Here is a 27,778-nt window from a genome sequence, read left to right as displayed (position 1 = left end):
GGAAAGGAAGGAAGGAAAAGGAATAGTGGTATAAGGAACAGGAAATATAAGGAAGGGTGGATAACGGAAAGGATGGAAGATATAGTGGAAAGAATAACGGAAGGAAGGAAGAAGAATAGTGGAAGGGAAGGAAGGAAAGAGGAAAGGTGGAGGAATGGAAAGGAAAGGAAGGGAAAGGGGGGAAGGAAGGAAGGAAGGAAGGAATAAGGAGGAAGGGACAGGGAAGGAAGGGAAAGGAAGGAAAGGGCCTTGTATGCGCGTTTGTGGCTGTTTGTATGCATGGGATGTGCATGTTTCCAGGCATGCATGTTTGTACGCAATGCTCTGTATGTGTACATAAGCCAGGCTGCGTGCACGTTTGTATGCATGTTTGTATGTATGTACGTTTGTATGCATGTTTGCATGTGCGTGTGTATGTTTGTATGATGTATGTTTTGTATGTACGTATGTTTGTATGTATATGTTTGCATGTACGGTTTGTATGTACCTTTGTATGTATCGTTTGTATGCGTTTGTATGTAGGTTTGTATGTGTATGTTTGTATGTACGTTTTTGTATGTACGTTTGCATGTATAGTTTGTATGTATGTTTGTATGTATGTTTTGTATGTTTGTATGTACGGTTTGTATGTATGTTTGTATGTACGGTTGTGTATGTGCCTTTGTATGTACGTTTGTATGTACGTTTGTATGTATGTTTGTATGTACGTTTGTATGTACGTTTGTATGTACGTTTGTATGTGCCTTTGTATGTGCCTTTGTATGTGCCTTTGTATGTACGTTTGTATGTATGTTTGTATGTACGTTTGTATGTATGTTTGTATGTACGTTTGTATGTACGTTTGTATGTATGTTTGTATGTACGTTTGTATGTACGTTTGTATGTACGTTTGTATGTACGATTTGTATGTGCCTTTGTATGTGCGTTTGCAGGTTTTATCGGTACTTTACGTAGCATTTAGAAGCCGGTATGATGAAGATGAATTATGGACGTAAACTTAGATAGATCAATAGATGCGACGTTTCGGTGTAGAAGCTAATACCTTAATCAAGCAAGTGATTTGATAACGGTGTTAACATCTACACTGAACAGGCGCATCTATTGCAATATAAAAGTTGACTTCCATAAAATGAGTTCATCTTCCGTTTTTTTCGGGTCAGCCTTCTAACACGTCCCAGTTTGATATGGACTCTTTACTCACACACGTACTGGCTCTGCTGCAACCTTTATGTATCTCCCTTAATGGCGAGGGACAGCCAGGGGAACAACAAGTGTCATATTTTAGTCTTATAAGGTCTATATAGTGCCAACCAACTGAAGTAATATGTCCTAGTGTCCTATAGATAACCACGCAGACACATTGTTCTTACATTGTCTTACAGTCGGTGACGACGGTATCACATCAGCAGTGTCAGCTAGACATTTAGGTTTCATCTTCGAGGAACCTATGTCACCTCGATAATACATCAGCGCCCATTCCAAATCCTGCTACTTCCATATCTTCAACATTAGCAAACTCCGTCACCTCTTGGACCATAATACCGCTCAGCTACTCAAGTCGTGTAATCTCCAAACTGGACTGCTACAACTATCTCTACTTTAACATTACTGGACATCTACTTTATAAACTTCAAAGAATTCAAAACTCTGCTGCTCGAGTTGCTGCCCGTGTTCCAATCCCTGTCTCGAACAACATCACAGGCTAGGCTCCCTATATCCTTCAGAATCAATTTCAAGCTTCTCCTCTTGACACAGAGCTGCATAATGACGTAGAGGTTAAATTACATTTGTGAGTCATTCCATTGTCTGTTCGCTCCATTACTTTTCAGGAATGGAGCGATGTGTACCAGTTTCAAAATAAAACCTTCATTTTGTCATTTTGACATTTAATTTTGATAACAGAAATATTCCCAATACTTCGTTTGCAAATTTAAGTAGGGTAATATCCTCGTAACTTTCCATTCCTTAAAAATAATGGGCCACGGCCCCTCCTTATTTTTAAGGAATGGAGAGTTACGAGGACATTACCCTTTTCAGCTACAGCGCATCTATCACTATCAGAAAAATCAACCGTACAGACTCTTTCAAAAAGCCCTAAAACCCATCTGTTCACACTATGCCTCTCATGGTCCTTCAGACTTTCAGACGTCTTCAGCGCCACTGAACACATACATTTTGGAAATAGGCGCTATATAAATTCATTATTAATATTATTAATATAAGGATTCCCAGCTTACCAATCCTTGTCTTATCCCAACAACTGACGAAAAGGAAGGCAACAATAATTACCATTTCATTTTCACTCGCTTTCACGAGAGTTGCAATTGTCATTTAATCAACTTTCAGGACACCTTCTACCCCTCCTCTAGACCCGTCTTGGAAGAAGCGACAGCATCTTATGCCCACAGGTATAAGTTATTTTGAATAGTTGAATCTCTTGTAGTAGACTATTGTTTTTCGTTTTAAGTATGTGTAACATAAAGATAAACTGATTAACGAACCAGAATTGGTTTGTTTTACATATTCTTAAGTTGACTTGCTTTGTTTGTTTCGTTTCGATGTTGTTTAACGCCGCACTCAGCAATTATCAAGCTGTATGATGACAGCTTGTAAATAAATTAGTCTGCACTAGTCAACCCAGTTACTGACACCATGAGCATCGACCTACGCAACTGGGATATGATTATCACTGGTGTTTGCTGCAAAAATCGTCACGGGACTACTTATTGAACACGCTGCGGGTGTAAAAAACAGTGACCATATAAGGCATGCATGCGGTTGGGCTGGGGGGAGGGATTGCCGGTAAGGTGGGGCATGGTGGGCGAACTGTGTAAGGTGATGGGATCGAGCCCACCTGTGACCGGGTGTAAACACGTTGGAGTCAACTGTGTAGACTCTTTCAGTGTTGTCACAACCCCTAGTATACAATACACAACCATGTGCCTTTAAAAGAACCCACGAATCCGTTGGTATATGACCAGATGGTGGCCACATGAATACGTGCAAACACCTAGTTGCGGGTACAGCAACGTGCAGTAAACTTGGACAAAGTACTGTGACTATGTGTCCCATTTCATCCAGCTGTGAATGGGTACCTCGTAAGGACGGGAAAGCCGTATTAACTTGGTGCTCGTAGTTGCTGCAAGAGTTGTATACTCCCCAGGGAGTTGAGATTGATAAAGCGATGTGCCGTTGAGATTGACGTCCAATCGTCTTGGGGAAAAATACCAGGGCCTTGAGCATGTACTCTTAGTTGCGTGGATATGTACGCTGTATATATTTCCTATAATTATCACTCTTTTCACTTATTTCTTTTATCTCTCTTACGCTGCTTGTCGGATAGAGCGCGAAGCCTTCATTCAGTATAACCTGTATCTGTTGCGACATGAATACACCCCTGGCAACCCACCAACCCCTGTCTACAAGCCACACCCACCCAAATCCCTCCTTACCAGTATATGCTTCATTCCGTGTCAATAACGCAGGTGTAAATTGTGTTCAATAGGGAACCAGTCTTCAGATATGAGCGATGACAACCATTCTGTTCCCTGTTAGGTGAGTATCGCTTTCCATTTATCTTCAAAATTACGCTCAGTCAACACACTATTAAGAAATCGTAACCTTTGAATTACGATTCAGGCTGCCGAAAGGTAACTTCTAGTAGTATGGTAAAAAAATCCAACACGGATGTAGAGCTCTCTGTCAATACAGATGTAGAGCTCTCTGTCAATACAGATGTAGAGCTCTCTGTCAATACAGATGTAGAGCTCTCTGTCAACACAGATGTAGAGCTCTCTGTCAACACAGATGTAGAGCTCTCTGTCAACACAGATGTCAGATTGCTCTCTGTCAATACAGATATAAAGCTCTCTGTCACTCACAGATGTAGGCCTCTCTGTCAATACAGATGTAGAGCTGTTTGTCAACACAGATGTGGAGCTCTCTGTCAACACCGATACAATGTTATCATTGTGCTATGTTCACTTTGAACACTTATCAAGAACAGCATGTCGATGTAGAGCTCCCTATCAAAACACAAATAGTGCAGCAAACAAGAGACAAGAGGTAGAACGCTGATGATGAAACTGTTCTACCTGATGATGGGGCCAGAACAAGCCCTGAAACGCGGAAACGCCAGAACAAGCCCTGAAGCAATAAAAAAAGATGATATCCAGAAAAGTCTGTATGTTCATCAAACTGCATTGATGGCTTTGTTGCCACTGAAAAGGAGCAATCAAGGATTGTACACTACGGTCGAATAGATGTCTATAAATGTCTGCTGATTTCATTATGATAAAACTATCCACCCACAAATACGACTACCTAACAGTATGGACCGGTCTTCGCATACGTCTTTCTCTTTTTAAGAACTCTGATGGAAGTTTTTAGACCATATTCAGGAATACAAAGTGAAATCCCGAACATATGCATACACACCTGGAATAATATACACAAAGAACTTAATTCAAGCACCCCTGTGTTTTTGCAATGATAGGATTTCAACACGTACATAGAGCGTCTCGTGGTGACTACAATGGAAAAACATGAGTTTTTCCGATCCGTATGATCCTTTAAGTCATAAAAGAACCGACAAAATGATTGATTTCATGTTGATTTTATGATGATAATTGCTCATTTTTTAAAAAATAAACAAACACTGATTTTCATACAAAACCAATGTCTGTATGGCCCTAGAATGTTTAATGTTGATTGTGTTGATGAATGTCATTTTGCCTTTCTTACACGATTCAAGGTCAATACCGAGTGTTACCCCCATGTGACTGTATGACAACCAGCACTCTCCCCATCACACCCCTGTCAGCCTCCTGATCCTCTGTCTGGGTTAGGATCGGGGCTCTTCAATCGTGAGATATGTCAGGGTGCTTAACTAAGTTCTTTGTGCATACAATACTTGATAAGTGGAATGATCGATGCCAAATACGTTGTTGATGACTCATTCCTTTCAATATGCATCGCACTCTTCACCGTTATTAGAATATATCGGCTCACTTAAATGGTGTCGATGACATGCTCTATGTTCCAGTACTTTTCATGTACCAATCGCCCGCTGATTCCAACTGTCTGTGGGCCTCGGGAAGCACAACGTGTCCTGAGTGTGTACGAGGGTGGCATGGCGTCCACTGTGACAAAAGATGTATTGGATTTTGTGACAGTGGTGGTTGTCATAGGGACTCAGGAAAATGCCTTTCAGTGCCAGGGCGGCTACTACTCATCCAACTGTAGAAGAAAATGCCCCTTCACTGCTCGAAGGAACGTCGGACAAACTCACTGCAATCGAACAACAGCACATTGTTTAGAACATTGTGAGGATGGATGGTGGGGAGATAGATGTGACCGACCCTGCAGTGAAGGATGTGGACAACTCGTGCTACTCCTGGGATGGGACCTGTAACAAGGGCTGTCGTCATGGATGGACTGGTGACGACTGTGGCGCAAGATGTCCAAGCGGTTGTCGTCATAATGCATGTGAGCCATCTGGAAAAGGAAGGTGTACCGAAGGATGTAACCACGGCTTTCATGGGCATCACTGTGATCGACCCTGTGACAGCCGCTGTAGGGGCAGGGAATGTGTTTATGACCATGAAGTAAAGTCTGCAGTTTGTACTGAGGGGTGCGTCGACGGGTGGATGTCCTCCGGTTGCCAGAAGAAGTGTCCACCCAAGTGTCAGGCTTGTCTACAGAAGTCTGGACATTGTTCCCGATGTTCTCACGGTTACTGGGGTGGACTGTGCCAACGAGTGTAGTTCCACGTGTTCTGAGAGGACATGTAATGAAGATGGGAGGTGCTTTGCATGCCAGCCTGGTTACTTTGGTACCACTTGTGAGAGATACTGCAGGACTGATTGTTCCATGTGCGAAATGAAGAACACAGATAGTGTCTGTGATGACGTGTGCGCGGAGATGTGCCTGAACAACTCAAATGCAACTCCTGGTTCTCCTTCTGCAGTCCAGACACGTGAGTTAATCCGATAAGTTGTTCTGACCGGATCAAAGGCAAAGCTATACTCCATGTTATTAAGCATTTACTTTCAATTCAACTTTCCCCAGGTCGTAAATACTTTGATGTGATTTGATATCAAGATACACTTAATGATTACTCAACTCATAGACACTGTTAGAGATGTTTCTACTGTAACTGATATCCTCGTTACCTTTAATATAATGAAAATATATTTGAAAAAATAAACCATAATGGAACGATGTATTTGTGTGGCCACTTTGTTATTTTAGAGGCAGGGTCATTCTCAAAATTTGCCCAACTTTTGGTCAGTAACACATTGCTCTGAAAAATATTGTTTCAAATTTTTTCAAAAATCATATTATGAAAGAAAAATGTATTTTGTTCCTCATAATGATGTAAAATAGTGTACCTGTTTGTTATTTTGGGACAAAATTGGGTTTTATCATCATTTTGAAAGAAAACCACTGTCAGTGGACAGCGACATTACTTTGCAGCACCATAAAGTTTAAATTCCAGGGTATTTATACATATTTTTTAAAGATTTATAATGAAACACCAATATTAAAAACACATTCCTGCATGAAATATTGAAAACAAAATGAAAATCACATATTTACAATGAAAACAATGACTGTCCAAAATGTCACAGTCAGTGGTGTAACGAATATAAACATGTGACATTAATAATTATCTCGTTTGAGTAAAAAATATGAAACACTAAATGGTCCCTTTGCTGATGACTTTCTTCTCTCGTGGCAGAAGTTTTGTGGAGGCCAAATTTTATTTTGATGTTGAAGTTTGATGCAGTTGGTGAGTCTACTTCATATCATAACTTTTATCGCGTCAGTGGTGTAACGCTGATTTCTTATTCATGTGTTCTTTTCATAACAATGTTTATCTAAAGTACATCAAAGTTGCTAAAACATCAACATTTATGCCAGGTGGTCTGTGATTAGGAAGCATTAATTGTTATAAAGTTCATAAAAGTGGGAATAGGTCAGTGGTGTAACTGTCAGTGGTATAACATGGGAAAATGTTACGCCACTGACAATTTCTGTTACACCACTGACAAAATGTTCATTTAAGTCACTTGTTCACAAAACTCAACTGCTTTGCATTGTATTTATCCAGTATATTTTATTACCATTAACTCATGTAAAGTCTGTGAAGGTAATTTGTTCTGGTATATTAGTATATAAAGTTCAGAAAAATCAGTGGTGTAACAAAAAAATGTCATTGGTGTAACAGTATTACTACAATATGTTCATTTTATTGTTTTTAATATTATTTTTGAAAAACCTTTTAAAATCTGAGTGTTCAAAAGTTGCTATTGAGCTGTTCAATTATATTAATGATCAATTAAAGGCAATTAATTTGAATTTATCGTTGAAGTTAATTCAATAAAAATCAGTGGTGTAACAAAAAATGTCATTGGTGTAACAATATTACTACTATTTGTTCAGTTTATTGATTTTGTATATTATTTTTTTAAAAACCTTTTAAAATCTGAGTGTTCAGAATTTGCTGTTGAGCTGTTTAAATCTGTTAATTATCAATTAAAGGCAAGTAATTTGGATTTATATTTAGAGTGAGGTAAAGAAAAATCAGTGGTGTAACACAAAATGTCATTGGTGTCACAGTACTCTTTGAATTTGTACATTTTAATCTTAACTGTTGATATCATTTGTTTTCCAACGCCACATATTGGAAAGCTGTTCTCAAATGATGATTATTAAGTAATCCAAAGCATCATATGGCTGTTGATTTGGTTTACTGTTCCAGTAAGTTGCAGAAAGTTCAGTGGTGTAACAGGCAGGATATCAAAATATATCAGTGGTGTAACATGCATATTTGCTAACATTTAATTATTTCAAAAGAATAATTTAACAGTTAGACTGATATTTTATGATAACTTAAAACAGCTTTAATAGCACTGTATACATAAAACATGATCAGTCTTAAGTATACAAGTTATTTCAGAAAAAATATCATATGTTACCATTACATTCTTCTCACACCAAGCCCTTTTTGCCAAATTTACAATTAAATATGTGAGAATAATGAAACGATTTAATTTATACTTGAAAATAGAAAAAGTTTGTAAATAATGACAAATGTGAAAAATTCCTTATCTGACATCAAAGTTTGAAAAAAGAATACTTTTATGCTTGTTACACCACTGACGGTTTTTTTCAGTGGATACTTTAAAAAGTTTATTTTAAAAATATTTTATTACTTTCCTGTGTGCAAATTATCATGACCGCATTCTTTAAGGTGTTGACCATTCATAACAATTATGAGATAATTCAGTATGATGCTTTGTATTTTCATATTTTCATAGCACGAATTTGGCCTTTTTTGAGAATGACCCCACCAGCGTGTTTATTCATTGACTGTAGAGAAGCAACTGTAGTTATACCCTCCAGTATGTTGTGTTTGCAACCAGGAAGCTAATCGATCGCGCACTTCACCTCTAACGTGGTCTGTCCTACTTTATCTATCTGGAGTTGGTTTTTTATAACTCATATCGCCATTAACATGTAATACTCAGTGCGAGAGAGTTCAAGCAGAACACGAAGTGCTTTACGGTCGGGTTTTTTTCAGTTGGTGTATTTGTCTAAAGATGTAAGTCGTGATCTTATAACGTGATTAGGGACAGCGGGGGTCTTGTCGATGGCCCCGTAACCAATGACTCACAACTGAGACACAATAGACAGGGAAGTAAAGACGTTTTATCTCAAACACGCCTGAATCAGATGCATGAGAAGTTCCCCGAAAATGGCTGTGCATAGTCTGAAATCGTATAACCGGAGATACATAACACCTCCCCAGTGTCCATACAATTCGGAGAAAAATAAATTCAATGCCTTCTTGATGATAGTTTACCCAGAGGGTTTGGGTATTGAAAACGTATATTTTCTGTAACGAGTTAAATATAGAAACAAGAACTTAACAAGAGATAGGTTCGTAAACCTTTTAGAAAATTAAGAAACTGACTTCACAATACATTCAAATTACTGTTCTTTGGGCTGATGGCCTTCAGGTAATGTGGGAAAGGGCCACACGCGGTCACACATGCTGTTGCTTATTTAACATGTGGAAGCCCTAAATATCTGTATCATCTTCCAAAAGCAGTTATACCAGACAATCCAGTGACTGACATCATGAACATCGGTCAGAGTAACTGAGATACGATGGCATGCTTTAATCAAGTCCTTGGGGCTAACCACCGATTTCTTGAATCGTCAAGCAAACATTTCTGAGCAAAAGTTCCAACCTGGATCATCACGTGACTTCCCCTTCAGGAACAATTTGATTGAATTGGATTGGTTTTTGTTTAACGCCGCACTCCGCAATGTTCCAGCCATCAGTAAATAATCGAGTCTGGACCAGACAATCCAGTCGTCAATAGTAAGACAGCTTTGCTTTGTGTCCGTCAGGACGACATTTAGCGCTAAGTGTGCTAGAGGTGCTGTCAGGCCTCGATTTGGGGAATTAGCTATAGGGAGCGAGCCTTGAAACAAGAAAGGAGACAGAGCTGTGAGTTCCTGGGTTTATTCAAGCAAGTGTCTTGCATGACATTCAAAGTACATCAATTCATACAAAATAATGACATACAATAATAGAAATAATAATCAATGACATCCTAAAACTGACTGACTGACTGAGTTTGGTTTTACGCCGCTTTTAGCAATATTCCAGCAATATCAAGGCGGGGGACACCAGAAATGGGCTTCACTCATTGTACCCATGCGAGGATTCGAACCCGGGTCTTCGTCGTGGCGAGCCAACGCTTTAACCACTAGACTACCCCACCGCCCCGACATCCTAATACAGTTTAAATCTAAGTCAGGTAATATAAGCAATGTGTGGTACAACAGGGTATGTACGGTAACTGCTTACAGAAACATAATACAAATAATACAACGTTTCCTTGGGTAACTACGGTACTGAGAAATAACATAACCTGACGGATAATTTAATTTTCAACAATTGCAAAGAACAGGTACAGACTGGAACGCCCAACAGTTTAATTACAGCCTAGTTCATTAACTGTTGTGCAGATTTATGACTATTACGTTATGTCGCGCCTAATGCGTTAACTACGAGACCCATTTATGACAATTACGGTATGTAGTGCCTATTGCGTTAACTACGGTAGGAATTTATGATTATTACGGTATGTTGTGCTTAATGTATTGACTACGGTAGGAATTTACGACTATTACGGTATGTCGCGCTTAATGCATCAACTACAGTAACGATTTATGACTAGGGTATGACAGATTTGACATATACCAGATAACTCCGGTATTGACTGTACGCGTTCTAACTGTAATGTTAACATTTATTTTCTCAATACAATCAGTATGTGATATTAGAGGGATATAAAAGTGTTGTAAATACGGGGACAGAAGGCCTAGTTTTAGTTAGAGTACTACTACTTAAGCTTGTTTTATCATGAATTATTTGGGTGACTACGGTAAGTGTATTTCGACGGTGGTGTTGCTATTGGCAACGTGCAATTTCGACCTATACGGAGTTAAGCCATGACCTAGAATATATGTAATGCTGTAGTGCTACATTTTTGTGCTTTACAAAACAAGACAGTAACTTAGTTAAATGAACATGTAATAATGTACTAGGACGGCGCTGTTGTCATTGGCTACGCGTATTTCTTAAATTACGGAGCTACATAAAAAATACCGAAGACTCTAATTGCAAACTACACGGATTTGAATGTATATTTTCTGGTAATATGAAGAATAGACAATACCATTTTCTACTGATTACTGTAATGTGATTCGCGTATAAACTGTTCTGTACGGTATACAACTGCACGTGGAACGGAACGTTTGATACATCATTATTCAAATACTTATAGTGTTGGTGAAATATCAAAACACAAATGTTGGCTGTTATACCTATCATGTGAGCACGTATCTGAGGTAAATCTACAGGAATATCAATTGATCGGCGGACTATAGTAAAATACATATAACTTCGTCTTTGCTGGGAAATGATTGTATAAACTCGGAACTGTTTTTGTGACTAATCTACTAGAATCTAGGCTACTGAACGGGAATCTAACCTGCATATACAGATCTAACACGCAAACATGAATGAAACTAGACAAGGACTGGGAATACACATGCGTGTCGAAACATAGAAAAGAAATATTTGTTTGTACACGAAAGACATAAAACTTGAGGAGCCCACGACGCAATGTGCATAAATAAATATCCCTGGATAGTGACTACGATTTAATCGGTTATCTAGAACTAGCATTTGCAATGAAAAAGTGCTTCAATGTAGTAGGAATTTTTCTAACCTAACTCTAACATTTTCTAGACGATAATTACAAAGAAATAACATGTTAGACATAAACAAGTGTAAAGTTTAAATGTTTCTTACCTTGAAACAAGAAAGGAGACAGAGCTGTGAGTTCCTGGGTTTACTCGAGCAAGTGTGCCTGAGATCTTCTTCTTCTTCGGTTCGCCTGCTTTGCAGGTCAGCCTTCGCCTGCTGGCATTTCCTCCTTGCAGACCTGTCCCGCCTTTGAGATGCCTGGGGGTGTCCCTCCTTGGGACCCTCGTGGGGAGGCTGGGTTGCATCTGTCCCTCTTTTGGACGCTTGGGCCGGATAAGGTCCCTCATTGGGACGCGTGTCCCTCCTTGGGACGCATGGGCTCGGTGTCTGCTTAGGACGCATGGGTTGTATCTAGGTGTCCCTCCTTGGGGCGCATGGACTGGGTACGGGACGCATGGGCTGCATCTGGATGTCCCTCATTAGGACGCATGGGGCTGGAACGGAATGTCACTCCTTGGAATGCATGGTGCTGGATCTTGGTTATCCCTCCTTGGGATGCCTGAGGCTGGACTTGTTGTCCCTCCTTGTGTTGACCCTCATTTGGCAGCATGGTTGTCCCTCTTTGGGACGCATGGGCGTATATATACATGTGTATAGGTATGTATACGTTGTTGGTTTTTTTGTTTTGTTTTTTCATCCTGGGGAGTGGACACGGCCACCCCCCTGCTTTCATCCTGGGGAGTGGACACGGCCATCCCCCGTTTTCACCCTGGGGAGTGGACACGGCCACGGCCACAATCCCCACCCCGACCCTGCTTTCACCCCAGGGAATTGACACGGCCACTCACCCCTGCTTTCACCCTGGGAGTGGACACACGGCCACCCCCTGTTTCTCCTGGGCCTAGATGAAGCTTCTTAGCGCTAAGATAGTCGTAAGTTAATGTTAATGAATGGCACTTACGACTATCTTAGCGCTAAGAGAGCTTTGAAAATCTAAGCCTTGGGGAGTGGACACGGCCATTCCCCTGTACTTACCCTGCTCTCACCCTAGAGAGTGGACACGTCTACTTGCTGCTTCTCATTTCCCTCTTTGGGAAGCATGGGTTTGACCCTCGTTGGGACGCATGGTGGTTGGGCGGACCAGGCGTTTTCATTTTGTCCGTGGGGTCTGTGTGCAACGACTCCGGTGATTGCCGAGCAACTGAAGACTGGCTGATTGATATGATTTCTTTTAGATACACTGACCTAGTTCACTTTTCAGAAGAAAGTTGGCTAGAGGCTTGTCCATTGCATGATGATCCGTGGGAGCCAGCAGCTGCATGGCTGTCAGTGTGCCTAGCCCTGTTTCTTCTCTGAGTGTTTGCCTGGTCGTGTCAAAACGCTGGCAATCCAGTATAATGTGAGGGACAGTAGCTTTGGTGTGGCATGTTGGACAGTTTTTGTAAGAGGTTTTGGTGATACCTAGCCTAAGGCGGGTGAACATGATGTCGACTCCCCTGTTTTGTGAGGGAGTGGTTCGCTTCCCTTTCACACTGGGGCGGAGTCCATGATACCATCTGCCTTTGTCTGAGGTGTCCCATTGCCTCTTCCACTTGCTAGTAATTGAACCTTGGATCATTCGACGAATTTCGCTTTTTGAGTAGGGTTGGTCCAGTGGCACGTCCAATTCTAGCGCTTGTCTAGCTAATTTGTCAGCTCTCTCATTACCCGGGATATCTATGTGAGATGGTATCCAGCACAGCGTGATCTCTTTCTCATTTTCCCTTCTTAGTTTCTGAATGAGAACCAAAATGTCTCGGATGGTGTCAGGTCTACTGCTCGAATGCTTAGTTGCCAGTGACTGTAGCGCACTGAGTGGGTCAGAGAGGATGACCACTCTTTTCTCTCTAAGGTTGCAACTGTGTATTGTTTGTGTATATCTGTATACCATAGGCGTTCTATTTCTCCCAGGATCCTTGGATCCGTCAGTATATATGTGAGCCGAGTCTTCGTAAAGTGAGTCAATCCTACTAAGCGCAATGCTTCGTAGCAACATTGGGTTCTCACTTTTAGGCACTTCTTTTGTGAGAGTGGTATCGACATTGGGTGATTTTAGTTCCCATGGGGGACATTGCACTGTGATTTGACATGTTGGAGGCTCTACCGGGTCACATCCGTGTTCTTGACTGAGCTGAATGACTCTGAGCCCGCCTGGTGTTGTGTCAGGTCTCTTTCGGAGCCATGCCCTTATGCGTCCGGAGTAGAGTGTCTCTTCCCATAGTCTAGTGACAAGTGGATTTGAGCAGCGACTCCAATAGTTCAATGTCAGTTTCTCACGTCTGAGTTTGAGTGGTAGCTCACCAGTTTCCACTAGTAGGGCCTGGTGGGAGTTGCGGGCCGCCGCGCCCATAACCAATTTAAGAGCTTGATATTGAATCGTTTGGGAGGCGCTGTGGTATGCTTCACACCCTTAGTCTATTTGCTTCTGATAAGGGTCTTATAGAGGGTCAAGAGCGTTTCGCTGTTAGCTCCCCTAGAGCTGCCGGATACAGCTCTTATTGCGTTGAGGTCTTTCAGACACCTAAGGGCTATGCTGTCGATGTGTTTTGCCCAGGTAAGGTGTTGATCAAAAGTAACCCCGAGAAACTTTGCAGATTTCACAAATTTGACCGCTTTGCCCTTCAGTTTGAGACTGGGTGTGTTGCTTACTCGGCAACCCTTTCGCTTTAATACCACTCTGACTGTCTTCTCAGGTGAGACGGTGAATCCCCATTTGTCGCACCATTTTTCCACACCCATCGAGGGTTTTCTGCATTAGAGCCTGAATTTTGAAAACCTCTCGATGTCTGACCCAGACGGCCCCATCGTCAGGGAACTTTGAGGTGTTGATGCTGTCGTCCTTGCGCACATGTTGAAATAGGTCGTCAATCATGGTGTTGAAAAGTGTGGGACTGATAATGCTTCCATGCGGCGTGCCATTATCTAACCTGTGTCGCTCAGACGGGAGCTCTCCAACAAGGACTGATATTGACCTTTCTTGCAGAAAACTTTGTACATAATTTGCCAATTTCCCTTGTACACCAGCATTCTCTAGTTTTTGGAGGAGTCCATCGTGCCATACCATGTCAAAGGCTTTGCTGAAGTCTAAAAAGACAGCAGCTGGGTACTTTTTCTTGACCTGGCCTAATATGATATCATTTTCCAGGCGGAAAATGTGGTCAAGACATGAGCGGTTGGATCTGTATCCACTCTGGTCATAAGATAAGTATGCGTTTGTCTCAAGGTGGTGCTTCAAGCGTATGTTCACCATTGCCTCCATACTTTTTCACAAGTTTGATGTTAGGGATATTGGCCGATAAGAGTTGTCGTTGTCCTGTCCTTCCCTGGCTTGAGCAGAGGTATGACTGCTGCATGTTTCCATGCTGCAGGTACCTCCCCTTTGATCCCATATCAAATTGTACAATTGTACGACGACGCTGTGATGCTATCAGGCAGCCTTTTGAGAATGTGATAGCTGACCATGTCCTTCCCTGGACAAGTACCCTTTTTTTGTGGATAGCAGTTATATGCGTGCTGATCGCACGGGAGCTGTTTGGGCCGTGGTGGCAGTTTTTTTTACTTTGTAAACTCTTCAGAAAAATTGTTGTTGCTACTGACAGAGGCAAAGTGGGTGGCTAAGATACTTGCTTTATCCGCTGTGGTGTTAGCCCCTGTTAACTTGGGAATGCGAGCGGACTTGCGTTTCCCGCGGATGGCGTGTATCTTTTGCCGGACTGCTTTAGTGTTTGTTTTGTGGTTGAGGGATCCACAGAACTTTTGCCATGAGTCAGACCTGGACTGATTTATGAGATCTTTCACTTGTTTCCTAGCTACACGATCTTCTCCTACAACAGACTCGTCTCGTTTTAACCTGTTTTGTGCCTTTTTTTTAATGCGTCGATCTTTGCCTATTTCCTCATTCAACCATGGGATGGCTTGGGTGCCGTCCTTTGCTTTGGTGAGAGGGATTGAGGCCCTTGCTGCTGTGTATATAGCTGACGTTAGGTTGAGGCAAAACGTGTCTATGTTATCAGAGACAATTTCAAACATTATGATTCTATTGCACTCCGTTCTGAATTTTGACCAGTCTCCTTTGGAGAAGTTCCACCGCTCTCTAGAGTTTAGTTGTTCATCGCATAGAGGTGGGATGCCGAGGAGAGTGAAACACGGTGAGTGATCACTCCCCCAACTGTCATCATGAAACTGCCACCTGCTAGGTTTTTGGTGGCTATAGCAAGCTCTATGCTGGTCCACCCTCCCCGGATTGGACAATGTCTTGTAGGACAGCCACCATTCAGAATAACGAGTCCCTGTGACTCAACCCAATCCTCCACCATCCTGCCCGAGCAGTCAGAGTGGTTGGCTTCCTCACCCCACAGCAGGCTGTGGGCGTTGAAGTCGCCAAAGATTAGGCCTGAATGCCCGACCAGGTCACTGAGTTTGTTAAGGTCATCGATCTTGGTGGGATCGGCATTCCTGTTGTAGACGTTTGCGATGCGTATCTCTCTGCTATTTGCCATACTGAACGAGATGACCTGGGTTTCAAGGCTCCCCACCTCTGTTTTGACCTCAATGGATGTACAATTGTCGATGACAAAAGTAACCAGTCCACCCGAAGCTCGCCCCACTCTGTCTTTGCTGTATTGCGTGTAGCCAGGTAACCGAAAGTTTGCTCTCTTCCCCAGTTTCGCTTCTTGAATTAGTATAACGTGGGGGTTCAGTACCTTTTGTTTGACTAGGGCTATGAGTTCTTGGCCATGTAACCTCAGACTGTTGGCATTCCATTGCATTATTTCTAAGCTCATGATGACAGTTGTGTCCTTATATTTGGTAGCTTAAATGTTTATTTAAGATTGTGTATCTGCTGTTGGAAGTAGGTAGCAGATTGCCTGTAGGACAGGATGTTGGTAGCCAACTCCCACAGTGTGATGAGTTTGGACCCTACATAACTGTCCTTATGTGTGCCTAGTCTGAGTAAGGCGGCACACATGAATTGAACCAGCTTGCCTGGGATTGTCTGGTTGTGGGCATTTGTGTTTCTGTCATGGCTTATTTCAGCATGCCTTTCGTCTGTACCCATTGCATTGGTGGTTTCAACATTGCCAGTGTTGTTTGCCACCTTTTTTATACTTTTTTTTGCCCCTTTTGCCTCTTTTGCCTTTACGCCTTTTGCGTTTGTTCAGGTCGGCACCCTTGCCCTTAGGGTTGCCGGCGCTGGTTGCATGGGCGTTTGTTCGTGCCTGTGGTTCGGCATTGACCTTGCCCTTGGTCGTTGCCTGTTCACTGGCATTAACAGTTTTGTTGTGTCTTGGTCTGTTGGTTTAGAGTCTCCGTGTTTAGACTCTGTCTCTTATGCTGCCTGCTCCTGCAGAAGTTAGACAGGGCCGAGTGTCCCTTAACTTTCCAGTTGGTGCAAAATAGTGAGCGGTTGCCGTTGCATATTTTGGCTGGCCTGGAGCATGTTCGGCATTTTGCCTCGCTGAGGCAGTTTATCCTGACATGTCCGTAATTTAGACAGTTGACACACTGTTTTGATCGCCGGGGGTAGGGAAGTGTTGCTGCTACTTCGCCTGCCACTCTGATCGTCTCTGGGACTGTTGTCCCTAATATTGTGAGTATCACTACTCTGGTGTTTTTGCCTTGGCTTTTAATCCTTTACATGTCAGTAATAGCAGGATTGCGTTGGTGCTGGGCAGTGAGCCTTTCATCACTGATCCCTTTATCAAGATGCACCGCGCATCTTGTGTGTGACACCCAGCCTGGCACTTTCCATACTACCGTCTGCCCAAGGACTTTTGTAGGGAGTTTGGCGCATTGACATATGTGTCACCTCTGACTACATACCCCCAACTCGCTTTGTGTACTCTGGTTATAGATATGGATTTAGCTAGCTCCTCCCGTCAAGCCTGGGCCGAGACCCTGCTGGAGAGGGTGAGGTTATAGTCTGTACAATAGACTAGCCTCTCCCTCGCCTGTTGCTTCTTGGGTGGGGCGGCCTTAGCCTAATCTTGTTTCGCCTTATCCCTGGACTGCTTTGAGTTCCTTGTCCAAAGCTTTTGATTATTTCTCGGTCAGACTGACTGATTTCAGTGAAGCTTTTCTCCCCTGTTGGCAGTAACATGGCCGCTTCCACGTAGGAGTCGGCGCTTGGACTTGCCATTGTGAGTTTGATTTTTTGGGGGGTTGTTTGCATCTGGACTGAATTCATGTTTGTTCTTCCCGCTATGGAGCTGGGCATGTTCTCCGTTTTTAGGCATTTTCATTTCAGAGCTCTCTATATTGGGGCTAGGCATTCCCTCTTCGGACACAGAGTCTATTTCAATATTGTTAGATACTGGGGTTAGCAGTCCCGAATCTATTCCAACCCTACCGGCGGTTGGTGTGGAAGAGGGCACGGCTACTTCCTTGCTGATTGTTGTAAGGCCCTGAGAGTTGGACAGACTCTCAGGCTCGGCCTCTCTGATGACCGAGTCCTGGCTAGGGGGCGGCATTCTCCCATTGTTGCCAGTTGCCTTCTGACTTCTCTTTTTTGATTTTTTCCCAGCCCCCGGGTGGGTTGGGTTGGATGTAGGCACGGCTACATTTCTTGCCTTGTGGGGAATAGACATGGATATTCCCTTTTTCATGCACTTGGGAACAGGCACGGCTGCTCCCCTTACCCTCTCCTTGTGGGTTGTAGTCACAGCTACTTCCCTGTTTCCATCTTGGGGATTGGACACGGCCGCTCCCCCATGTTTCCCGTGGGGAGTGGACACGGCCCCTCCCCTTGCTCTTATAGTCTTGGGGAGCAGACACGGCTGCTCCCCTCTTCTCACCTTGGGGAGTGGACACGGCCCCTCCCCTCCTGTCTCCATGCTTTCTTTCCGGGGAGTGGTCACGGCCCCTCCTTATTCTCTCCAGGGAGTGGTCACGGCCACTCCCCTGTTCTCTTCTTGGTGAGTAGACACGGCTACTCCCCCCATATTGCAATCATTTTTTCTGTGCACCTGGGCGGTGACAGAGAAGGTATTCCCAGTGTTACTCGCCATGAGTATACCTGGAACAGTTCCCCGTGAGTAAGAACCAACAGTGAACTGGCCTTCCTTGGTCTTGCTGTCGCTTGGCGGTCTTCTCCTTCTCTCTTCACAGCCAGGCGAGGCCTGTGATGGAAGAACCCAGGATTTTATACCCCACAGCTTTACTCGTTTGTCATTATCAAGTTTCTATAAAGTTGAAGATTCCATATGCGTTATGTACCCTATGCTGACAAAGTATACTACACGAGCTAGGTGGTAAGAAGATGATTACCTAAAAAGGTTTGATTTTATTTATGGTACAGCCACAATCAGCTTGCGCCAGCTGCTTAACAAAATATCTGTCAGCGCTTGACCATGGCATTTACGTCAGGACAAGGAGGATGGCATGTCCTGCTGGGATGGGAATACTTATCTGTGCTTGACCAAGGGATGTACCCGAGAACAAAGGCCGGAGCCGACACAGCTCAATAACTTCATCTTTGATTAATTAGTTTAAGATTGGCGTGGACGCGTTTGCTAATTGCCTACCACTGCACTTGCCATGCGGGGCTATAAACAAGACAGACTATGCACTGCGACTTGCGCCTATACAAGTTTCCTATGTTATGAATAATTTGTGAAAAATATAAAACATGTATGAAAAAATATATGCACTGTAATAATAGCATGAACATCGAAATACGCAATTTGGGTACGATGACATATATCAACCAAGTCAGCGAGCTTGACCACCTAAACCCTTATTTAAACAACTGATTTTGTGAAATGTTGACAATATTACACGCGTTGGTCGATGGTCTCCTACAAAAAATAATTAACGTTTGCGTGTGGGTTTTGTCCGCCAGTCCTTTTGCAGTATCTCTCATACACTGCTAGTTAGAAAAAGAGCGAAGCCCTCCCTTGGTATAACTTATCAAGTGCATCATATATTCATGCTGCTGTCATATATACTCCCTGAAACACCACTAACAACCACAGGTGTGCGGGTATGGAATGTGCTTAATGTTGAAACTCCTCCCTCATGCATGCACGTCCGCCCGTCAACCCCCACACAGACACCAGGAATCCAAAATGAAAAACGCAACAAACAAAATAACAACATAAAGCTAAAAAAAACACAACAAATCATAAAATCAATTATAAGAATGGGGATATTTGTACATTCGCCATTACTTATTATATGGAACGACTCGCCATTTAAACCATTTTCATTTGGACGAATGGTGACCATTTGACACATCACTCACTCAGTGTTCACAAGGAACGGAAGTCAGTGTCTCCATAATGAATGAAAGAATGAATGAATGGAATATTGCTGGAATGTTGCTAAATCGGCGTACAAATAAACCCACTCACCTGCAAACATGTCTCACAAAGCTCTGCCTTCACCCTGTCAGTATTGAAAGCATGGTTAAGCCTTTGTTAAAGTAAGGGTTAGAGCCGAAATTCGTTTCAACATAGTACCAACTCCGTTTGACATTTGCACCACTTAACCAACACTAACATGAAGAGGTAAATCCCCTCATATTCCAGCGATGACACACATGCTAGATACAATGCACAGGAAAAACACACTGACGCATGTGTCAGCACAATATATGACTGACCCATTTCTCGGTAAAGCAATATCCTATTTTCAGGATATAACGTCAGCATTAATACAATGTCCAGGTGACATTACTGACCCCATTTCCCGGGATGGACCGCGTGCGTGAGTAACAGTGCAAAGTAATTGAGATATGTTAGAGAACACGTCCATCAATTTAGTTCAATAGTTTAATTGTTCTTGGGTTTAATATATAACGTGTCTGACAAGGGCACATCATATAGTGGGAGTAACATTTGATACAGGTAAGTTCTCACTGACATAATTCACTCATGAGATGATTTAGCTTTGGATTGGTACAGTCTACGGGTAATGGATACATATATGTGCTGTTTCGTGGCGATTTAAAAAAATAAATCGGTTTAAAACCAAGAATTAAAAACTAGTTTTTAACAATTAAAACTTGTAACCAAAAATTGAGTCAAATAATCAATGGACATTATTACAAATTCATACAATGGCAACGCAATAAAAACCTATAGTTATAGCAATACAGACAATGGTTATTACAAATACAAATGCGTTACTGGTCAAGCTTCCAAAATAGACCTAGGCCGGGAATCCTGAGTGAAAAGTGATCTTCACGCAATTCTTGTATTGATGTAAAGCGCTTGTTTTTTTTGTGTGCGTCTGTGTGCGCGTGTGCATTGTATGTGGATATGTGTCGCTTCTATATTTTTTGGGTATCAACCTGGTTTCAAAGTTGCTCTCTTTGCTTTGGTTTAATCCTGCCTCCTTCTCTAAATGTAATAATTACCACACGGCTTTCCTCTGTCAATCTTTGCAGGTGTCCTACAAAAGGGTGTTTTTCGTACGATTAATAACGCGCATAGTTTTTTCCAAGCTTACTTGCTTGGGATTAACACGTATACAGACCAAAGTGATATGCAATTTAACGCCACTGCCACCAATTTAGTCAGTATCTCATGTCAGCGTCTAACTGGTCGAGTATGGACAACACAAACCCACGGATGCTTAACTCATTGGGTTAATTAGCAGTCCAAGTTTAGCAGGTGCCTTGGTTTTCGGTGTTCTAGAATGCCAGTCCATTATGCAACTCTGCTATAGAAGACGAAATACATTTTACCTTTGAATGTCCTCATTATGCAGAAATACGAACTAAATATATACCAGAACGTTTCTCATCTAGGATGAGGAGAATAGGATTTGTTTCTATTTTGTCATTGAATGATGCCGATGTAACATATAAATGATCATTATTTGTAAAACATGGAATGGACCTAAGAAATAACTTGTTGAATGGGATTTCAGATTTACCGTACTCCAAAAGGTCCTCCTGATTACCACCAATCGTTAAATGAATGTTATGTTTTTTTATCATTTCCACTGTATCTACTAATCAGTATATTCTCAACCAGTGTACTTATATTAACCTGTATATGGGCTGATGGCCTTTGATACAATAAAAGACTTTAGACTTTGACAGTCAAAGAAGAAATTCGGCATTCCTTTTTCAACTATACTCCTGACAAAACAAATTATTTTCAGTGTTACATCTTTATCAATCTCGAGAGCGATTTTTGCCGACATGTTACTGAACGGTAAATATTCAAAGAATACATAACCTTCAGTGACTGTCAAATTGATTTTTCTGATAACATTGACAACAATACCCGAACACAACCACCCTCAAAAACAACATGCAAAATGCGTGGCATGAATGTGCTCCACTCTTCACACATGCACCCAGATCGCTGTAAATGTACCTGTAATCATACCTCTGGTAAAACAAGCGGGTCCTAACTTTATTTTTCTGGATTATGATAATGCCCGTCCATGGATGATAATGCCCGGGAAAGAGTTGTTAACGATGTTGCTAAGATCACAACAACATCACACATGGACTGGCCTGCAAGGTCATCTGATCTTAATCCAACTGAACATGCTTGGGACATAAGTCGTGTTTACGGTCTCCTTGTTCACCCCCAGACTCTAGATGACCTTGAGCAGGCATTACAGAGTGAATGGCAGAAGATTCCACAACATCAACTTCAAAGGCTCATGTGGTCAAAGTAAAGACGTGTATAAGCTTTCATGTGTGGCCATGGTGGCCATTCGTGTTACTGAACACTGCTGAACTGTCCAAAACTGACTTGAACCCCAATGTTAACATTTTGCTCCATCAATGCAGCACATTTTGCATGACTGTTGCACGGGTACATGCTTTTGATGATTTTTAAGTCTATTATTGCTCAATACCATTTCATTTCATTTTCTGTACATATGCTTCACCTTTCTATTGCATCATTCCATGTTTTGCAATTTCAATAAATGAAACTGTAATGAGACTAAACATTTGTGTTGCTTAACTTTTTGTGAGGAGTATATCTAAACACAAACTAGCTTCCGTGACTGCCTTGACATACATACAGTGGTATGGTTAAATATACAGTAGTTCATTAAATAAGTGACATCAGTCCTAACACATGTGTCATCTGTCAAAAGCAATTTTCAGCGTATGTGGATCCAAAATATGTTCTTACTCAGCTTATGTTCAACAAATATAATCAGTTATCTACTACTTTTAAGTACTAGCGGTACTTCGTTTATATTGATCAAATAAGTTCATTTAAGAAGGGACAGCCGCTTGTAAATACAGGTGTACAACTGTCTATATTCTTCCAACTTCATATCTTTCTTTATCTCTCCTACGTTGCTAGTTGGATAGTGAGAGGCACTTCTCCGGTACAACTTATCACGCCGATTATATCTCTATTCTGTTATGACATAAATACACACTGACAACAAAACCCACTGCCACCTCCTCTGATACATTTATTTCGTATCGCGCACAATTAAATCAGGTCAGATTACATAGCTCCTTCCTGGTCGAATCTAGCCACTCATATCTACCCCGTGTTCCTGGACAGTCGAGACATGTTGTGTTGAAACCTATGTATGTACGTGTGTTTGTTTGCGTGTATGTATGTGTGTATATTGTTTTATCAAATCAAATAAGATAAAGGCAGCAAAGATGGTTCAGATGTGCCTTGCACAGTCGGCCTGGTTAAGGTCATCATCAGCTCAAAAACCATACCCCCTTCACACGCAGCAGTGAAGCGAATGGGGCTTCTCCCAGGAAGTGCTGCCTAGTGGTGCATATGTACAGGAACCTTTCTTAGAAAGTAACGACTGGCCAACACTGCAACCATCTGCACTACCCCGAGTTTCAGAGGGGCTGTTTTCCTCGGTACTCTGAAACCTGGGTACTCCCAATGTCAGTTGAGAGGTGCAAGGTACCAAACCTAAAGTGTCCTAAAGATTTAACGTTCGTCTTCTTCACCTCCGTCTGAAATGAATACGTTAAAAATATTCGTATTGGTTTCTTTTCTGTTATGATCGTCCAAGAGGGAAAGTTAAGATTCATGTATTGAAATGCCAACTTGTGTTCCATACAGAAACAGTCTTCAGGAGTGAGAGATGACAAGGAACCTGTTCCTGTTTGGTGAGTATAATAATCCTTCGAAAATTAATTCAGAAAATAGACCGTAAATTCTTGTTTCTGATTAGCTCTTGAGTAGTTGTATGGTATGGCTTCCTATCAATACGAATATGGTCCCACCAAACAACTGATAGTCGAAAAGGCAACTGGATTGGCAAAGGTGAGTGAATGAGTGAGTTGAGGTTTACGCCGCACTGAGCAATACTCCAGCTATAAGGCGGCGGTCTGTAAATAATCAAGTCTGGACAAGACAACCCAATGATCAACAGCATGAGCATCGATCTGCACAGTTGGAATTGACAAAGGATGCATATGTACATATACAGCAAATGTAAAAGTGTAAACGTATTGTAACACGTATGTAAGTTATCTGTAGTGTATTGATATATGTTGTCACATTCTATTCTAACAACTTTGCCAAGAGTCACCCCGGCCAGAACTAAAATCGCCTTAGTGGCTTTGCCGCTAAAGGTCCGACAAAACACCAGTTAAATATGGTTCAAATTGGACGGACAGCTGCTGATGATCATGTAACTATTCACCCACACTGACAAATACCTAGGAATATGGACAGATCTTCGATAACGTCTTTCTCCTTTTAGCGTGAGAACCTGGATCAAAGTGGTTAAACTATATTCAGGAACACAAAGTAAAATCCCATCCATATTACACATCTGGATTAATCTGGTAACTGATAAGTGGAATAATCGATGCCAAGTACGTTGTTGATGATTCCTTCCTTTCAATATGCATCGAACTCTTCATCATTCTAACAATAAAACGGTTCACTTAAATGGTGTCGATGAAATGCTCTATGTTCCAGTACTTTTCATGTACCAATCGTCCGCTGATTCCAACTGTCTGTGGGCCTCGGAAAGTACACCGTGTCCTGAGTGTGTACGAGGGTGGCATGGCGTCCACTGTGACAAAAGATGTATTGGATTTTGTGACAGTGGTGGTTGTCATAAAGACTCAGGAAAATGCCTTCAGTGCCAGGGCGGCTACTACTCATCCACCTGTACAAGAAAATGCCCCCTTCACTGCTGGGAGAACCGTCAAGGGCATGCTCACTGCAATCGAACAACAGCACACTGTTTAGAACATTGTGAGGATGGATGGAGGGGAGATAGATGTGACCAAGCCTGTAGTGAAGGATGTGTGGACAACTCGTGCTACCCCTGGGATGGAACCTGTAACAAGGGCTGCCGTCATGGATGGACTGGTGACGACTGTGGCACAAGATGTCCAAGCGGTTGTCGTCATAATGCATGTGAACCATCTGGAAAAGGTAGATGTACCGAAGGATGTAACCACGGCTTTCATGGGCATCACTGTGATCGACCCTGTGACAGCCGCTGTAGGGGCAGGGAATGTGTTTATGACCATGAAGTAAAGTCTGCAGTTTGTACTGAGGGGTGCGTCGACGGGTGGATGTCCTCTGATTGCCAGAAGAAGTGTCCACCCAACTGTCAGGCTTGTCTACAGGAGTCTGGACATTGTTCCCGATGTTCTCACGGTTACTGGGGAACGGACTGTGCCAACGCGTGTAGTTCCACGTGTTCTGAGAGGACATGTGATGAGGATGGGAGGTGCTTTGCATGCCAGTCTGGTTACTATGGTAACACTTGTGAGAGATACTGCGGGACTGATTGTACAATGTGCGAAATGAAGAACACAGACGGTGTCTATGATGACGTGTGCGCGGAGCTGTGCCTGAACAACTCACATGGAACTCCTGGTTCTCCTTCTGCAGTCCAGACATGTGAGTTAATCCGATAAGTTGTTCTGACTGAATCAAACGCTAAGCTATACTCCATGTTATTAAACATTTCATTTCAATTCAACTTTCCCCAGGTCGTAAATACTTTGATGTGATTTGATATCAAGTTACCCTTAGTGATTACTCAACTCATAGACACTGTTAGAGATGTTTCTACTGTAACTGATATTTTCCTCGTTACCTTTAATATAATCAAAATATATTTGAAAAATAAACCATTTAATGGAACGATGTATTTGTGTGGCCACTTTTGTTATTTTAGAGGCATAAATATTTTTCAGCATTACTTGACCTGGAAATCTGCCATAATATATATTTGATAGTCATTGCCATCTCGTGCTTGAATGTATGTACCATTGTTCTGAACTGATATTCAACTATGGTCCTGCAATGCAATATCTTGTTTTTTCAGATGAGAGAAATACATCTGGCAGGTGTGAAGAAGGGTTTCTGCTTCCTCTTGTCACAGTTCTCTTCCTGAACATTTGTTTGGATTCATGATGTACATGAGGGGTCTCCTCATAGAGCAGGCGCATAATCCCAATCCTCTACAGGCTGCCTGCACAGTGAGGATAAACCGTACATTAAATGTTTTTGTATTAAAGATATCCTCTTTGACTTGGGGCTGGTCATCAGTGTGGCCTTTGTTTGTTGTTTATCATCGAACAATGTGTTTATGTAGGAATAAAACATATAAAACCGCGACATTTCATGCTAAAAAGAATGATTTAAGACCTTTGGGATGGGAGGACTCTGCGACTGGGATGACAAGTGTCTTAGTTAGTGGACGGAACAATGCTCATAATGTCAATCACAGGATTGTGGGCATGTGTCGCGTATTTGCTGATTACTGTGATACAAAATGGAATGTTACTTAGCGAGGACCACCACCATCACGTATGTAGAGTCTTCCCCTCCCCTCTCCCCACAAGATAACAACCTAAAATCAAAAACACAAAAATACGACAACCCACAGACAGACAGAACGAACAAACAACAACAAAAGAAACAAAAACAATGCAAAACAACAACTACCCCCACACACACACCCCTACCCCCCAAAAAAACAAAAACAAAAACAAAAACAAAAAAACAACAAAACCAAAAAACAGCAACAAACAAATGCAGACAAACAAAACAATGCACCAGAATCAGCCCCGCGCCAGAGTGTTTATTCATTGACTGTAAAGAAGTCACTGAAGATATACCCTCCAGTATGTCTTGTTTGCAACCAGGAAGCTAATGGATCGCGCACTTCACCTCTGACGTGGTCTGGCCTACTTTATCTATCTGGAGTTGGTTTTTATAACTCATATCGCCCTTAACATGTAATACTCAGTGCGAAAGTGTTCAAGCAGAACACGAAGTGCTTTACAGTCGGGCTTATTTGAGTTGGTGTATTTGTCTACAGATGTTTCTCGTAATCGTATAACGTGACTAGGGGCCGCGGGGGTCTTGTCGATGGCCCCATTTCCCATGACTCACAACTGAGACACAATAGACAGGGAAGTACAGACGGGTTTTTTTCAAACACGCCTGAATCAGATGTACGCATGCATGAGCAATTCCCCGAAAATGGCTGTGCATAATCGGAAATCGTATAACCGGAGATACATGACACCTCCCCAGTGTCAATACAATTCGGAGAAAAAAATTCAATGCCTTCTTGATGATAGTTTCACCAGAGGGTTTGGGTATTGAAAACGTATATTTTCTGTAACGAGTTAAATATTGAAACAAGAACTTAACAAGATATAGGTCCGTAAAACTTTTTGAAAATTAAGAAACTGACTTCCCAATTACATTCAAATTACTGTTCTTTGGGCTGATGGACTTCAGGTAATGCGGGAAAGGGCCACATGTGGTCACACATGCTGTTGCTCTTTTAACATGTGGAAGCCCTAAATATCTGTATCATCTTCCAAAAGCAGTTATTCCAGACAATCCAGTGACTGACATCATGAGTAACTGAGATACGATGGCATGCTTCAATCAAGTCCTTGGGGCTAACCACCGATTCCTTGAATCGTCAAGGGAGCATTGCTGAGCTAAAGTTCCAACTTGGATCATCATGTGACTTCCCCTTCAGGAACAATTTGATATAATTGGATTGGTTTGGGTTTAACGCCGCACTCAGCAATGTTCCAGCCATAAGGTGGCCGTCAGTTAATAATCGAGTCTGGACCAGACAATCCAGTCGTCAACAGTAAGACAGCTTTGCTTTGTGTCCGTTAGGACGACCTTTAGCGCTAGGTGTGCTAAAGGTGCTGTCAGGCCTCGATTTGGGGAATTAGCTATAGGGAGCGAGCCTTGAAACAAGAAAGGAGACAGAGCTGTGAGTTCCTGGGTTTATTCAAGAAAGTGTCTTGCATGACATTCAAATTACATCAATTCATACATAATAATGACATACAATAATAGAAATAATAATCAATGACATCCTAATAATGACTGACTGACTGAGTTTGGTTTTACGCCGCTTTTAGCAATATTCCAGCAATATCACGGCGGGGGACACCAGAAATGGGCTTCACTCATTGTACCCATGTGGGGATTCGAACCCGGGTCTTCGGCGTGGCGAGCCAACGCTTTAACCACTAGA

General features: G+C 42.2%; 1 protein-coding gene across 6 annotated transcripts; it reads left to right on the top strand.

Annotated features, from left to right (window-relative positions):
- The first annotated feature begins 605 nt into the window (after positions 1 to 605).
- LOC124273248 (multiple epidermal growth factor-like domains protein 10) lies at positions 606 to 25,814 on the top strand. 6 transcript variants are annotated; one of them, XM_046708464.1, is made up of 5 exons: positions 2,341 to 2,408; positions 3,506 to 3,555; positions 23,353 to 23,399; positions 24,220 to 25,118; positions 25,585 to 25,814. In XM_046708464.1, exons 3-5 carry the CDS (start codon positions 23,375 to 23,377, stop codon positions 25,675 to 25,677), a joined length of 1,017 nt encoding a protein of 338 aa, XP_046564420.1. In that variant the 5' UTR covers positions 2,341 to 2,408; positions 3,506 to 3,555; positions 23,353 to 23,374; the 3' UTR covers positions 25,678 to 25,814. The 6 variants fall into 6 exon arrangements, 2 of the variants coding, with proteins under 2 accessions (XP_046564420.1, XP_046564419.1); XM_046708463.1 differs by having other exon boundaries at positions 24,220 to 25,158; positions 25,589 to 25,814; XR_006897590.1 differs by lacking the exons at positions 2,341 to 2,408; positions 23,353 to 23,399; positions 24,220 to 25,118; positions 25,585 to 25,814 and adding exons at positions 606 to 629; positions 5,045 to 5,253.
- The last annotated feature ends 1,964 nt before the right edge of the window (positions 25,815 to 27,778 follow it).

The sequence above is a fragment of the Haliotis rubra genome, unplaced genomic scaffold (assembly GCF_003918875.1).
Source record: "Haliotis rubra isolate DU_JTF1 unplaced genomic scaffold, ASM391887v1 Scf1788, whole genome shotgun sequence".
Lineage (NCBI taxonomy): Eukaryota > Metazoa > Mollusca > Gastropoda > Lepetellida > Haliotidae > Haliotis > Haliotis rubra.
The sequence above is the reverse complement of the archived record's forward strand: the minus strand, read 5'-3'. Positions and strand labels throughout refer to the sequence as shown.